The following is a 14,943-nucleotide window of genomic DNA, read 5'->3' on the forward strand; positions in this document are numbered from 1 at the left end:
AGAGGTGTAAGAAACTCATTGATGGTAACAGGAAGCCATTGATTTCAGTAATTTTTTCCAATGGCTGGGCTACCAAATATTAATGGAGGGTGCCAATAATTTTGTCCAGATTTGGCTTTTTTTCCTCCACTTTTTTTGTGTCACCCATACAAACAAAATAAATAAACATGAGAATGCCGAAACATTTTTAATCGCAGCAATTTTCTGTGCGTTATCTGACAGAAATGCAGGGGTGCCAATATTTTTGGCCATGACTGTAGGCTGGAAAAAAACACTTGGAATTGTAACCAAGCCCGCACATTTCTCCCACTATCTAGTCCGGGGGGGGTAGGCAACCTTTGCACTCCAGCTGTTAAGGGACACAAAGTCCCATGAGATACTGAAAGACTGACGGCCATATGCATGGCTCCCGGGAAGCAGAGGCACGATGGGATTTGTCGTTGGCGTGCCAAGGTTGCCTACCTCTGATTTAGTCTGTGCGGGAGCAACGTTGACAAGCATCCCCAAAATGTTACAAGCCGGCTTCAGGTTGTCTGTGTTGTGTTTGCCGCCAGAGACAGAAGATCCTTAAAGCCACCCCCTGCCCTGGGAGGAGTTTAGGAAATCTTATGCGGTCTATGCAAATAAGGGAACACGGGTTAAGCAGTCGGGCCGTCACGTGGTACTCTCTGATCACATCATGTCCCCTGCAGCCTCCAATGCGGCAGATATGTGCAAAGCATGTGCATATCTGCACCCATAGGTGCATACGCTCCAGATTACACAGCATACGGGGCATGTAAAGTTTTTGGGGTTGTCCTTATAAGTACTGCTCATGATGGGTTCATACTTGAATACTAAATTCTAATTATGGGTTAGCCCTCGTTCACACCTGAACGTTTTGTAGCGCGTTCGCGGTACAAAACGTTCACACCTGAACGTTTTGTAGCGCGTTCGCGGTAAAAAACGCGCGACAGACGCGCATATGCAATACGCCTAGGTGTGAACGAGACGTTAGGGTTACCTCTGAAACATTTAGAAATCGCCCAGATATTTAGCTATACTCAGTCTTCAGCTCGAGAGTCAGGGATCACAGCCTCCACCTTCAAGTTAGGCCTGGTTCACACCTGGGCGTTTTACAGCGCGTTCCTACGCTCTGTAAAACGCTCAACATGTGAAAACCAATGATTGCCTATTGGCATGGTTCCCACCTGTCCCATCGGAACGCGCTGCAAAACGCCCTACGCCCAAAGAAGTACAGGAGCTATATCCATATATCCATACAGGAGCAATGTATCCATTGGGATACAGCCAGGTAGCCCTCGGAAATGCGCGTTTGTCGCGCGTTTTTTTACCGCGAATGTATAGACATGAGGACGCTGAGGAAGAATCCAATGCTGCAGGGAGTGGGAGCACTGTGACAGCTGGCCGGGCTTGAAGCTTCGGGTGTTATTTTAGCACCTAGACACAAACGAGCACTTAACCCTTGCAGTGTTGCGGTAGCCCCACTGCAAGGGTTAATAATACATTTGCTGGGGCTCTTTCTTAAGCCAAAATATTGAGAGATTTGCATGACACCCCTCCCAACTGCAACCGGTTCTTGAAAACGCTGCATCGCCCCCTTTTTCTACCGCAGTCATTCTTCCTCCAGTAACAGATGCACCAGAGCCAAGACATGAGAACAGAAAAGCATAAAGCTTCAACACGACACAGATATAACACAAAAGGTAAAAATAACAAAAACAAGTCAAATGATCTTTGTTGTCATTAACTGGTAACGGGATACAATTCCTTGCATTGCAGCCATGATTAAATGTTGAGGACAGAATGTCTTGGAGGGAAGGGTGGTAGGGATGGTGGTGGTGGTGGTAGGGGGGGTATTACTTCCAGGAAGCAATAGCTGGGGTGCCAAGACCAGCGTTGTATTAAACGCACGGCGTGAAGGAAAGAGACGATCCGGATTCCTGGTCTCCACATTCCTATCTCCGTACTGGGAAGGTGATTCGGTCACGGGCGCAGAGATTAGCCACGGTTGCTTAGCAACTATGCCCGGGACACTTCCAGCTCCTCTTGAGCGCGGGCATCTGCCGTCTGCGAGGATTCCTCTTCCATCAACAGGGACAGCTGACCTTCGCTGTTCCTCGTTTGCATGATCGCTCCAGACCAAAAACAGGAGAAAAACTAAAACCAGCTTCTGATTCCGCTTCTCCCGGGCCTGAGCGACGCCGAACCAAGGTGCGACCTTTTCTGTAGAACACTCGGGGGTTAGACGTGAAGAACAAAACAAGAGCCGATGATATGAAGGACTGACCGTATTAAAATAGGGAATAAAAACAAAATTAAAAAAAGCACAGTAGCAAATAGGGACAGGCTTGCAGGCCTCACACGCCCTGCTATATCAATGCTGAGGGTACGCCGTGTGCAAACATGAGCGCTAAAGAGAGTGTCAACAAGATGGCTTCCCCTCTCGCCGTCGCAACCGGACTCCGTCTGACGGAAGAAGGAAGCCGAGAGACTAAAAAAAACAAAAACCCCAAGACGTCCGCGGTGCCACAGTCTTGCCTTGAGGAGAACTACAGATTGGTCAGGCCGCTTCCCGGATTGGTCTAGTTATTGTTTATGCGGCCGGCGGGGAAGAGCGGGGGTGGTGGCGGGAGGTGATGTGACGGGGGAGGCATGCTGGGGAGCGAGTGGAGCAGGGGCAGGGAGAGGGGGTGCTGCGGCAAGGTCGGGGAGAGGCCCGGGCTCGACTGGGCCGGCGAGTTGCCGCTCTGTGAGGAGGCGGAGAGGCTGGCCACTGTCCCCGGGCTGCCGGGGGTCGGAGGGTTGCCTCCCTGGAAGCACTTTTCCCTGTGGGCCTTCAGCATGTTGGAGAAACGGAAGCGCTGGCCGCACACGTTGCAGGGGTAAGGTTTCTCGCCGGTGTGGGTGCGGCGGTGGCGCTTCATGTTCGGTCGGCTGGTGAAGCTCTTGCCGCAGATTTCACAGATAAAGGGTTTCTCTCCTGCAACATAAAGAGGAGCAAGGTCAACACGTATTCCAGTATGAAATAAAGCCACGTGTTAAGGTGGGGAGAACAAAAACATCAAAAACAAATGCAGAATAAAACCTCCAGATTCACTTTAAAATGAACCTCTGTTTTGCCGATACCGGACAAAGCAACAAGTACCATGTAATGCCACCCCTGCGGCAGCCTATAAACACATTCTCCATATTCCCCAACCACTCTGCTCAGCCTCCGGGTACTTCCAGGTATGGGGGAGCATTTGACTCAATCCTCTTCATGCCACGTGACCATGATGGTGCTTGGCCACTCAGGTACCCAGCATTGTCACATGGCGGCGTGGAGAGAGCCCTCAGCCCTGTGTACGCTCCACCTGCCACATGGACCGTACACAAGGTCTCCTTTCGGTCAGCAAAGGAACAAATGTATGTGCCAGAAGAAGAGGAAAGCAGTTCCTGCATGCCCACACCACAGGTTCCCTTTAAGCCATAATTGTCACTATTTAATAAAGTGTGGAGAGGAGGAGCTTGATCCAGTTTCTGCTTCTTAGTGCGAACATAAAAATTCATACTGTAGAGTCTGACTCCAGTTACGTAGCTAACAAACTGTTGATCTCCACGTCACCGTATTGGAAGTCCCCACCTGAAGTTCGACATATCAAGCTTCGCACCACCTCAAAAGAGACCCACAACTCCCAGACCCACCTGATTACATGCGAGTACAATCATCTCACCCATTCTTCACCCCTCCGCTCTACCATCTTTTTTCTGCGCTAAGTCGTTGCGCTTCTTCCTCCTTTTTGTTTCCTCTTTAGAACAAACTTAATTGGGCCTCAGAGGCAGTTATGGAGAACAAAGAAAGTGCAAGAGAGCCACACAAAAGTAGTAGGAGCCCAATGGTATTTATTTCATCATAGAAGTCCAAATAGAACAAACCCAACAAGTCTCAGGGGCTACAGCATTCCCTCTCCATCAGGGTTAAAGGCCAAGTTTACGAGCGTGTAACACATGGAACATGGTCACACTTCATAAAGGTGGACGTTCCCTTCAAAAAAATATCAATTTATATTATTTTTTTTAGATTTGTATTCCGTTTTGAAGCTGTGTCCGCTGGACTTCTATAATGACATAAATTCTCGTCCTCCTAAACCTTTGAGGAGTCGTTCTTATTTTCTTCATAGCTTCCAAAAATGTCTTTATGGAATGGATAAGTAGCAATGGAACCCTAAGGTTGTCCTGTTGGTGTTTCTATCCATTAGTGTTGCCTTAACAAGGTGTCTGGATTCTGGGCCGGCGGTTTCCACGCACCTAAAGATCTCTTGGTTTGTGATGCAACTAAGCCGATGTGATTGAAGGACCACACCACGGGTCAATAGTCCAGATATAGATTTATTCCAATGTAAGATATATGAAAGAGTCAAAGCTGCGCCAATGAGCTGCTGACGTCACTTCATTTGGTTAAAATATCACATACATTGTATCTTTATTCCAGTCTGTATACACTGTATCCTTTGAAGCCCTGATGAAGGCAACAAAATGAGTTGGCTCGCTCAAATATTCTTGTACTTGATCTTACATTGGAAAAATCTACGCTCACCGGCCATTTTATTAGGTAATTGCTTGGTAACACAAATATCTAATCAGCCAATCACATGGCAGGAAGTCAATACATTTAGGCATCTAGACGTGGTCAAGTTGGTCTGCTGAAGTCCAAACCAAACATCAGAATGGGGAAGAAAGCTGATTTAAAAGACTTTGAATGTGGCGTGGTTGTTGGTGCGAGATGGGCTGGTCTGAGTATTAGTAGAAACTGCTGAGAGAAACTTTCTTAGTAGAAACTGCTGATCTACTGAGATTTTCACGCACAACCATTTCTCGGGTTTACAGAGAATGGTCCGAAAAAGAGGAAATGTCCAGTGAGTGGCAGCTCTCTGGGCAAGAATGCCTTATTGACGTCAGAGGAAAATGGGCAGACTGGTTCGAGATGATAGAAAGACATCAGTAACTCTAATGACCCCTCGTTACATCCGAGGTATGCAGAAGAACACAACACATCCAACCTTGAAACTGAAAACACAACACATCCAACCTTGAATCAGATTGGCAACGGCAGCAGAAGACCACACCGGGTGCCACTCCTGCCTGCTAAGAACAGGGAACTGCTACAGTTTGCACAGGCTCACCAAAACTGGACTATAACAGATTGGAGAAATGTTGCCTGGCTTGAGGAGTCTCGATTTCTGGTGCAACATTCGGAGGGTCGGGTCATAATTTGGCATAACCAACATGAAAGCATGGATCCATCCTGTATGAACGGTTCAGGCTGGTGGTGGGGGTGTAATGGTGTGGGGGATATTTTCTTGGCACACTTTGGGCCCCATAGTACCAAAGGAGCATCATTTAAACGCCAGGGCCTACCCGAGTATTGTTGCTAACCATGTCCATCCCTTCATGACCACAGTGTACCCATCTTCTACTTCCAGCCGGATAACGCTCCGTGTCACAAAGCTAAAATCATCTCATACTGGTTTCTTGAACATGACAATGAGGTCACTGTACTCCAATGGCCTCTGCAGTCACCAGATCTCCGTCTATTAGAGCACCTTTGGGATGTGATGGAACGGGAAATTGGCATCATGGATGTGCGGCCAACAAATCTCCAGCAACTGCGTCATGCCATCATGTCAATATGGACCAAACTCTCCAAGGAATGTCTCCAGCACCTTGTTGAATCTATGCCAGGAAGAATTAAGGAAGTTCTGAAGACAAAACGGGTCCAACCCGGTACTAGCAAGGTGGCCAGTCAGTGAATATATATATATATTTATATACTACCAACCCATGGTGCGGTGCTTCAAATTCAGATTCATCTAGCTGCATCAAAAATGTATTTACAGCAAGCAGGAACACCCAAAGTGACCATTTCCAGCCCCCTCTGAATACTGTGAGCGAGATCGGCTCACTTCCACTCTGGAGTCCCTGCAAAGTTCTACGTTTTGCTGTGATATGTCTTCCAGAATTAGATGAACACACGTGGATTCAGTTAAAAAGCAGAGACAGCATAATGCGCGTTTTGCAGATGCAGAGTCATCAGCTCATGAATAGGTTACATCAGCAAAACGCGTCGGTGTTCAGCCGCGTGCAGTTCACCCCATTCTGAAATTTTTTAGTTTACCTGGCAGATTCGATCGCTTCGTTACTTGGCAGGACTCGGACCTAAAATGCAGTATGTAGACGAGGAAGTCAGAACTTCCTGCCGATTGTAAGTCAACGGCTAAGCAGTGACGGCAGAGGATTAGCATGCAAGCCAGATGATGGGCATTTACAGAAGTGCGTCAGTGACTGTCTTGTCACACAAAGACTTACAGCATATCACAAAGATTTCCGTCACACGACAGTAAACCTGTGACAACCCCCGGTGAGGCGATCGGAGCAATAATACAAACATACATAAGCCGAGGATACCTTTAGGGAAGACTGAATGTAACTCTATGATAATCGTCACTTGGTCGTGTGACCCTCTGCTTTTCTCTATTGGCCCCTAAAGTGATAGGCTGGTCTTACTAACCAATGAGGGAAGCCTAAAACAGATATAAAAGTCATAAATAATGCAGCTCTGTAATTATGACATCTATTTTTAAATGCAAGCAGTGTATGGATCCGAAATTCGACTTGGCATCAGCCTCCTGCAGTCCCTGTACAGCAGAGCTCAGACCGGGAGAAGGAGCACTGGAAGGCAATGCACTGTGCTGTATTGCTCAAGTGCCAACAAGGAGCATGCTGATGAAAGGAGTGAGCAGAGTGACAGAGCTCATCAGGTTGCTGCTTCTCTTTGCACTATGCGGTGCAAGGACAGGGTGGGACAAGACATGCGAGTGTTACTGAAGCAGAGAAAAGTTAAAGGTCTTCTGCTCTGCCAGGCAGGGCTGTGCGACAGAGCTGTGTAAATCTCGGAACAGGATGAAAAGTAACACACGTTCTTTGGGATGTGGGATTTAGAAGCAGAGGTGTGACTGGGCCCTTACAGGATGAACTTTACCCGGGCTGGAGACAAATATATTACCAAAATGATGGACACACAGGAGAGGAAGTAGACACAGTGGGCATGACACAGAATGAGTATTGCAGGGGTCACCTCAACCAGTTCACCGCACACACCTGTACACCCCTTTTGGACCAGAGGAAGTTCTACATTTCTGACGTTTGTTTTGTGATACTTTGTCATTATTTTAGGACAAAAAGCTCAACTCGCAAAGCTAAAAACACCCGGAGAAGGATCCTTCTTTTCTTGACAGTTATTTTCAGCAGAGTTCAATGAGATTTAAAGGAGAACTATGAGGTGAGTGAAAATCATTCTCATAGTTCGAGCCGACGTGCGACAATGAAACTGTCACTCACGGCTCCCTGCAGGGATTCCCCCCCTTCCCGCTCCGATCCTCCAGCGCTGAGTGGAGGAACGGACGGGGGAGGGTACAGCTGACTCTGCCTCTAGATAGGCAGAGCCAGCTGTCACTCACGCAGCTGGGCGGATCTGGACAGTAATGTCGCGATCCGTACTATAGACAAAAAAAAAAAAATGAAAATTTGTTTTTTTATTGATTTGACCAGTGTTTAAAAAAAAACCAGCAGTTTTACTGTAAACAAAAAAAAAAAGGATATTTTTATATTTTTTTCTATAATTTACCCTTTGTAAAAATGATGTTACTGGTACAAAACATATCAAAGTTATTTGTAAATGAATTATGCGCATTTTCTTGTTTCTATGCAATGCCGGAAAAATTAAAACAAAATGAATAAAATTAAGGGGGAAAAAAAAATGTAAAGATCAAAAAAATATAAAATGACGAACCCAGAAAAATGATACCTAAAGGGCGGGGAGGGGAGGGGAGGGAGAGGATGCAGAAAAGAATGGCATTGTTTTACTTCTGGAGATACAGTAGCTCTGAATGTTTTACCCTTGGAGATGGGTCCGTCTTACCAGATCAATAACCGATATAAAGCATAAGTCAAACAAAAAAGGTTCGGGCTACCTATAGAGTATAGGGAGTCCAAGGGTTAATTTAAAGATCGGGACAGACCAAAGGTTTGACATTGTTCTTAGAAAAAGGATTTATTCATATAAAATGGAGCAACAGACATGGCCAATCTCTGCTTATCGACCAATTAAAAACAGTACAAAAAAGATCAGAACTGACTATGAATACGGTAATCTTTTGTAGGACAGTCTACGCCCCTAAGAATTATCGGCGTAGACTGGGGAAGGGGAAGAGGATGCAGTCTATTAGGGCTGGTAAGGGTTAAATAAGTGTTAAAGTGACACTAAACTAGGTAGTTAAACCTTTAGGCCTCATTCAGACGGCCATGCGCGGCCGATCCCGGGAGGGACAGGTGCTGCATGTAGTTGCGCGCAGCAACTGGCTCTTCCCTATGGGGGGACGCAGCTGTATGCTGTCATCCGCACAGTCGAACGGCACATGTGTGCGGGTCCGCACTTGGACGCAGACAGTGTGGCATCCAAGGGCGGCAACTGGGACCAACACGGGAAGAACAGGCTGCTGCATGCAATAACACGCAGCACCTGTCCCTCCTGGAACCGGCCTGTTTATGGGCATGTACACAACACGGACATGTATGGCCGCCTGAATGAGGCGTAAAAATACATTCAAGTCCCTTAACTCTGAACAACAATGTATCTGATTTGTGTAACACTCGGCTGTAGATCCTCCAATCATCTCTGAATTGGTGCTGACACTGTTCCTCCTTCTGGAGGGGGGCTACGTCTGTTCCCCATGATCCCGGTGTGTGTTGTAAAGTAGTCACCGCTCCAAGCTCACTCCCGGGAAGGACTACAATCTCACGTTTAGTTTACTAATTTGTATTGAGATTGTAGTCCATCCCGGGAGTGAGCTTGGAGCGGTGACTACTTTACAACACACACAGGGACCATGGGGAACACAAGTAGCCACCTTCCAGAAGGAAGGACAGTGTCAGCACCAATTCAGAGGTGATTGGAGGATCTACAGCCGAGTGATACAAATAAGATACATTGTTGTTATTAGTTCAGGCTATTGAATCATAGTTTGGTGTCACTTTAATAAGGGGTTTAAAAAAAGAATACATTTTATTAAAAATAACTTGTCAGGGTTCTATAAGTGATGTCATATACAGATGGAAGGTCACACCTTAGGACTGAAACCGTAAATACAATGTAACAAATCATTGATTCATTGTATTTTCTCAGTGACACTTGTGGACTACAAGTGTCATTTCAGAGCTGAATTTTGACAGCCGCGCCCTGTTGTGCAATATAACTCCGGGCTGTCAATTTTACATTTTAAGAGGCGGTAATTGATGGTAATAGCAGCGGCAGGACGTAAGGGCTTGTTCACACCAACTGCGGTGCATTCCAGAGCAGTAGCTGCTGGAAAGCACCGCAATCGCTCAAAAAAACTCCCCCTCCCCCCACGTTCTGGGGCGTGGCAGTGCATTGAAGTCAATGGCACCGCAGCCACACACCCCTGCCCACAGTGCCATCGGACACGTTGCAAAGCATTGTCTGCGTTCCGTTCCACTTCAAACAGAAAAAATAGGGCAGACTATTTTTTGCCTTTTGCAGTGGAATGGAACGCAGGCAATGTTTTGCCACGCATCCGATCACACTGCAGATGGGGGGGGGGGGCGTAAACCGCAGTTGGTGTGAACAAGCCCTAAGAGATGATGTTGTTTAAGTTTTTTAGGACGTATGTCGTGTTCAAAATCCTCAGGTGCGTAAATAAAAACCGGGCTGCGCACTCGGGCTGCAATACAATTTACGCATGGCTTCCCTTGGATTTGACGGTTCTGTCATTCAGAGCTATAGCTTTCTCCACGCATTTTTAGGTGACTGGTCATGTGATAGGGGAACAGTCAGGTTTGTATCTATCCGCTCTGCGTCAGGTGAATTTGCATTGTTCAGTGTATTGCCATGCCCATGTGCCCATGTGGGGGAACAGTGACAACTTTAAGCTTCATTCAGCCTACGGATACAGATTTTTGTCGTCAGGTGTGTTGCAGGAATTAGCGGACTGATGACGGGTTGGGTGCAGCACTAGAGCTCTAATCCACCTGCGCAAGCCTCTGCTTTGGGAATGGCAACTGTTGTGAGGTCATGTGAGATCTTTAAACCAGAACGCCAGACAATATTTTTTTATAATTTTGGATATAATGGGGTTAAAGGTCAGAACATGTGCCAACGTTTTTAATATGGTCTGTGTCCCTGCTGGGCAGAGGTGTCCTCACTTTGCTCTATGGACAGAATAAAACATGACAGAGGTTCTAACCTTTCCCCCGCTCTAACCAAAAAGGTTTTGCCCCAAGTTTACTTTAAAGCTGAACTTCGGGATAAGTAACTATTGTCCTCCTACAAGAGTCCTGTGTGTTCTTCTTGTGCTTTGTGTATTTCTTCCAGATCTGTGCACTGCTGCTCTGTCTCCTTGTGCAGGGTGACTGGTCTTGTCTCCGCCCCCTCCTGTAATAAAGACCACTCACTGCTGCGCTCTCCTTGTACAGGGTGTCTGGTCTTGTCTCCTCCCCCTCCTGTAATAAAGACCGCTCACTGCTGCTCTCTCTTCTTGTGCAGGGTGACTGGTCTTGTCTCCGCCCCCTCCTGTAATAAAGACCGCTCACTGCTGCTCTCTCTCCTTGTGCAGGGTAATTTGGTGCACATAAAGATAATTTAAATCTTTTGTTACTATTAAGGAATACATTTAAAATAAAGTTTCATGTCCAGAGTTCAGCTTTAATGGCCAAGATGCGTGGTCCAGTAAACCATGTGGGTCGGGGCTCATGGGATGGTCTGACACTGGAATGAGGATTGATTAAGGGAAGGGGGAGGGGGGTAGTGTCACGGGAAAGGGGAAAAAACGATATTAAATGAATTTCCTTACTTTCCTTACCGGTATGGGTCTTCATATGTTCATCAAAATACTGTTTCATGTTGAAGTCTTTCCCGCACCACTGACACATGAACTGCTTGTGACCGATATGTATGCTCATGTGTGACCGCAACTGGTACTTGTACTGAAATCGCTCATGACAATTCTGGTCGGGGGAAACAAAAAAGGGAAAATTTACATACACTGTTACAAAAAAAAGAAGGTCTATTGAGCTCAACCTATAGAAAAAAAAAAAAAAGAATAAATCAAGTGAAAAGCTGCTTATACAGAACCCTATACCCAGAGCAGATCCAGAAAAAACGACATACATAACAGTACACAGCAGCAGGCATGTGCACAACGAAGACCAGGCCGCAGGCATTTTGTGCACCTTAACGCACATTCCCTGCTGTGAATAGGCCATAAATGTGGCCGAACAGACTAAGGAGAGAGAGGGAGGAGAAGGGGGTAGGTCTCTCCTCTGACTTAAAGGAGAACTATGGGGTCAGGGCTTTTCCCCATAGTTCTCCTAAGGGTCACGGGAGAACACAAACTAGCGTCCTCCCGTCACCCAAAGCTCAGTATACCGCGAGCTACAGCTCGCGGTATACTGAGACGCCGCAGCCGGGACGGATCCCGACATTGCTGTCGAGATCCACCCAGCTGCGTGATTGACAGCGGGCTCTGCCCCCTGCCCCGTCCGTTCCGCCAGTCAGCGCTGGAGGATCGGACAGGGGGGGGGAAATCCCTGCAGGGAACCGTGAGTGACAGTCACGGCTCTCTGCAGGGATAGATCGACAAGTGAGCGAGCGACGGTGTGTTTTTCGCTCACTTCACGATCTACTGAGCCGACCTGTGACAGTCTCATTGTCACACGTCGGCTAGAACTATGAGGATGAGTGATTTTTCACTCGCCTCATAGTTCTCCTTTAATCAGCTGTGTGTGCAAACTGAGCTTTCCCTGCTGTGAAAAAGCCATAAATGTGGCCGAACAGACTAAGGAGAGAGAGGGAGGAAGTCTCTCCTCTGACTTAAAGGAGAACTATGGGGTCAGGGCTTTTCCCCATAGTTCTTCTAAGGGTCACGGGAGAACACAAACTAGCGTCCTCCCGTCACCCAAAGCTCAGTATACTCATTTATAGCGCTTCAGCTCTGTACATGGGCAAGAAGTTAGATTTGTCTGGTAAACCTGAAAGATTGCTACTTGGAAATCCGATTTATCTCTACTCCAAGAATATGAATACCGGCACTCCAATGGTAGATGGAACACGTCTATTTATTGACCTACATGCAACAAGAGCATTACACGACTAGTGCAACGTTTCGCCGTCACGTAGGATCCCCTTCATCGGGCAGAACAAGAACAACAGAGCGACAACAAAACTTCACTTGTTCTGCCCGATGAAGGGGATCCTACGTGACGGCGTGTTCCATCTACCATTGGAGTGCCGGTATCCATATTCTTCGTATCACAGGGACGGTGGCCATACGTCGATTACCGTTGCACCCACTTTATCTTGATGGAGCAGCGGTCAGGAGTGTGATAGGTACACGATTATCACTATTCCACCTCGGCTAGTGCAAAATATCTGATGCTCCCAGCTATGAGGGGGCATGCTAGCCTCTCCCACTTATCAGTCCTCAGGTCTGCTGACCTCTGCACTGCTGACCTCTGCACTGCTGACCTCTGCACTGCTGACCTCTGCACTGCTGACCTCTGCACTGCTGACCTCTGCACTGCTGACCTCTGCACTGCTGACCTCTGCACTGCTGACCTCTGCACTGCTGACCTGGTGGAGTTAAGGCCCGGGCCGGGTTGGGGTTAGGTGGGGCAACTGGTGGCGGGTAACTTTTAAGGCAGCTGACCTCTGCACTGCTGACCTCTGCACTGCTGACCTCTGCACTGCTGACCTCTGCACTGCTGACCTCTGCACTGCTGACCTGGTGGAGTTAAGGCCCGGGCCGGGTTGGGGTTAGGTGGGGCAACTGGTGGCGGGTAACTTTTAAGGCCTGGCTAGTACCTCAGGACTTGAAATTTTGAGCTCTGATCTAAGGCATTGCGTCCTTTGCCTGCTGGTGTCACCAGATCGGGGCGATGTCACTACTGTGCTGCTCAGTGTTCTCCTTGCTGGAGGGGAAGCTGTACCTGAGGACCTGCAGTGCAAGGATCTCCCTGCTTCAATCATTATGTGAATCTGTGCTTCTTCCACCGCTCCCGCTGCTACTTCATCATCATTACCCCCCAGTCACCAGTTCACTAGTCATCAGCAGGGCTGCTCTGGCATGAAGAAGCAAAGCCCTGCTCTCCTACAAAGATGGCCGAAACCACATGGTGCAGAACAAGGCATGGGAAAAAGGGGACCTGCATGGATCCTATAGGCATTTTGGTTTTTGTACCTTGAAATGAAAGCTCTGCGCCGACTTCACACATACTGCTGGAGTGAATTCTGAACGCTCACCTCACACTTGAAGGGTTTCTCCCCGGAGTGCTGCAGAGAATGGACCTTCAGTGACATGCTGCGTTTAAAAGACTTTCCGCACGTTTCACATGTGAATGGCATGTCCTTCGTGTGGGCTGTCAGAGCAGAAAGAAAGCAAGGAGTCAACGTAACATTCCTACAGAGACGACAAATTCAATCTGCACAGCGTATAGAAAAAGAACGTAAATCTGACCTCCGTCCTTCCCTTCAGTCTTCTATCTGACCTCCGTCCTCCCCTTCAGTCTTCTATCTGACCTCCGTCCTCCCCTTCAGTCTTCTATCTGACCTCCGTCCTACGAAGGTAAGTAAAAAAAAAACAAAAACATAGCGCAAACATCGCCCGCCTTACTTGCCTTGCGCTAGCGCCGGGCCTGCCTCCATCCTCCCCTTCAGTCTTCTAACTGACCTCCGGCCTCCCCTTCAGTCTTGCATGGTGGTACCGGCTCCTCTCCTATACTGAAATGGCTTCCTCTGATGTCACTGCACACTGCGAGCTTCTCATTATTTACATTAGAAACTGCCGCAACACAGATAAAGTCCGCTTCATTTCCTGGCTGGAGGACATCCAGCGTCATCTAGCTACTTCCTCCCCAGCCTGACTGACCCTGACACGCCCCTTTCATTCACTGGATTTCAGTTATTTCAATCATGGAGGCTCAGCATCACATGTGGACGTTACCTAGGGTGGTCTGCGTGTAAATACAGTCTGCCTAGGAACGCACAGTCTTCCAGGCTGACCTGCGCCCAGCAAGGCATTTTTATATTTGCATAACCCCGCCCACGAGCCCGCCCCCACTGCTTGCATTAGAAAGGAGTACTGAAGCAGGAAGCTAAATGTCATTTTCTAAACCACCTATCAAAACATTTCAAAGCTTCAAAAGCAACAGATCGCATGAGTGCCATCAGCAGAATACAGCAACCCGATTGGCTGCTTGAAGTTAGAGTCACTTTGAGCATCTGGAAGAGCTCTGACAGAACGAGTCCATCGCGGCGCCTCTACGAGCTTCCACAGGAGATTGTTATCTCGATACTCACCGACAAGGTGCTTGCGGACGTGGGCCATCGTGTAGAATTTCTTTTCACAGATGTCACAGGAGAACTTCTTCTCTGCGTACCCGTGTACAATTTTATTGTGTTCATGTAAGGACCAGAGCTTCTTAAAGGTCTTCCCACACGTTAAACACTGGAAGAAAGAGCGAGACATCATGAGCAGACGAGCGGGAATACCAAAATGTACCCAACATAAGCACAACATTTACAAATAAATGCCACTTATAGCAATTGAAGGGAGACAGAATGTACTACAGCAGGGGGGCCCGTTAGGTAGATGGGGATCTCGCAGTAGCTCTCAGAGCTGATGCTGGTAGATCAGGAGGGGAATGGCGGCCCCTTTATTTCATGTCGGTATATTTATTTCGCTGTGCACACATGATTACCTATTACCCTGAGACTGCTGAGCCGAGCTCCCCGACACCTTTCTGGGGGATACTGGGGGTTGTAGTGCTACGTATTACGTCAAAGAATATTAGTTTACACAGCAAAATACAGCAAGGTGAGCCAGGAGAGAG

The 14,943-nt window shown here is 47.7% G+C and overlaps 1 protein-coding gene across 2 annotated transcripts in view; it reads right to left on the reverse strand.

Annotated features, from left to right (window-relative positions):
- Positions 1–2,475: 2,475 nt before the first annotated feature.
- Positions 2,476–14,943, reverse strand: part of ZBTB47 (zinc finger and BTB domain containing 47) — a 56,020-nt gene continuing 43,552 nt past the window's right edge. The window contains exons 3-6 of one of the 2 annotated variants that reach the window (XM_018558651.1): positions 14,411–14,558; positions 13,355–13,470; positions 10,917–11,061; positions 2,476–2,983 (exon numbers count right to left, since the gene is read on the reverse strand). In XM_018558651.1, the coding sequence (XP_018414153.1) occupies positions 2,586–2,983; positions 10,917–11,061; positions 13,355–13,470; positions 14,411–14,558 (807 nt within the window). In that variant the 3' untranslated portion in view covers positions 2,476–2,585. Of the gene's footprint in view, positions 2,984–10,907; positions 11,062–13,354; positions 13,471–14,410; positions 14,559–14,943 lie in introns of both variants that reach the window. The other variant, XM_018558650.1, reaches the window with a different exon arrangement.

The sequence above is a fragment of the Nanorana parkeri genome, unplaced genomic scaffold (assembly GCF_000935625.1).
Source record: "Nanorana parkeri isolate BGI_ZX_2015 unplaced genomic scaffold, ASM93562v1 scaffold351, whole genome shotgun sequence".
NCBI lineage: Eukaryota > Metazoa > Chordata > Amphibia > Anura > Dicroglossidae > Nanorana > Nanorana parkeri.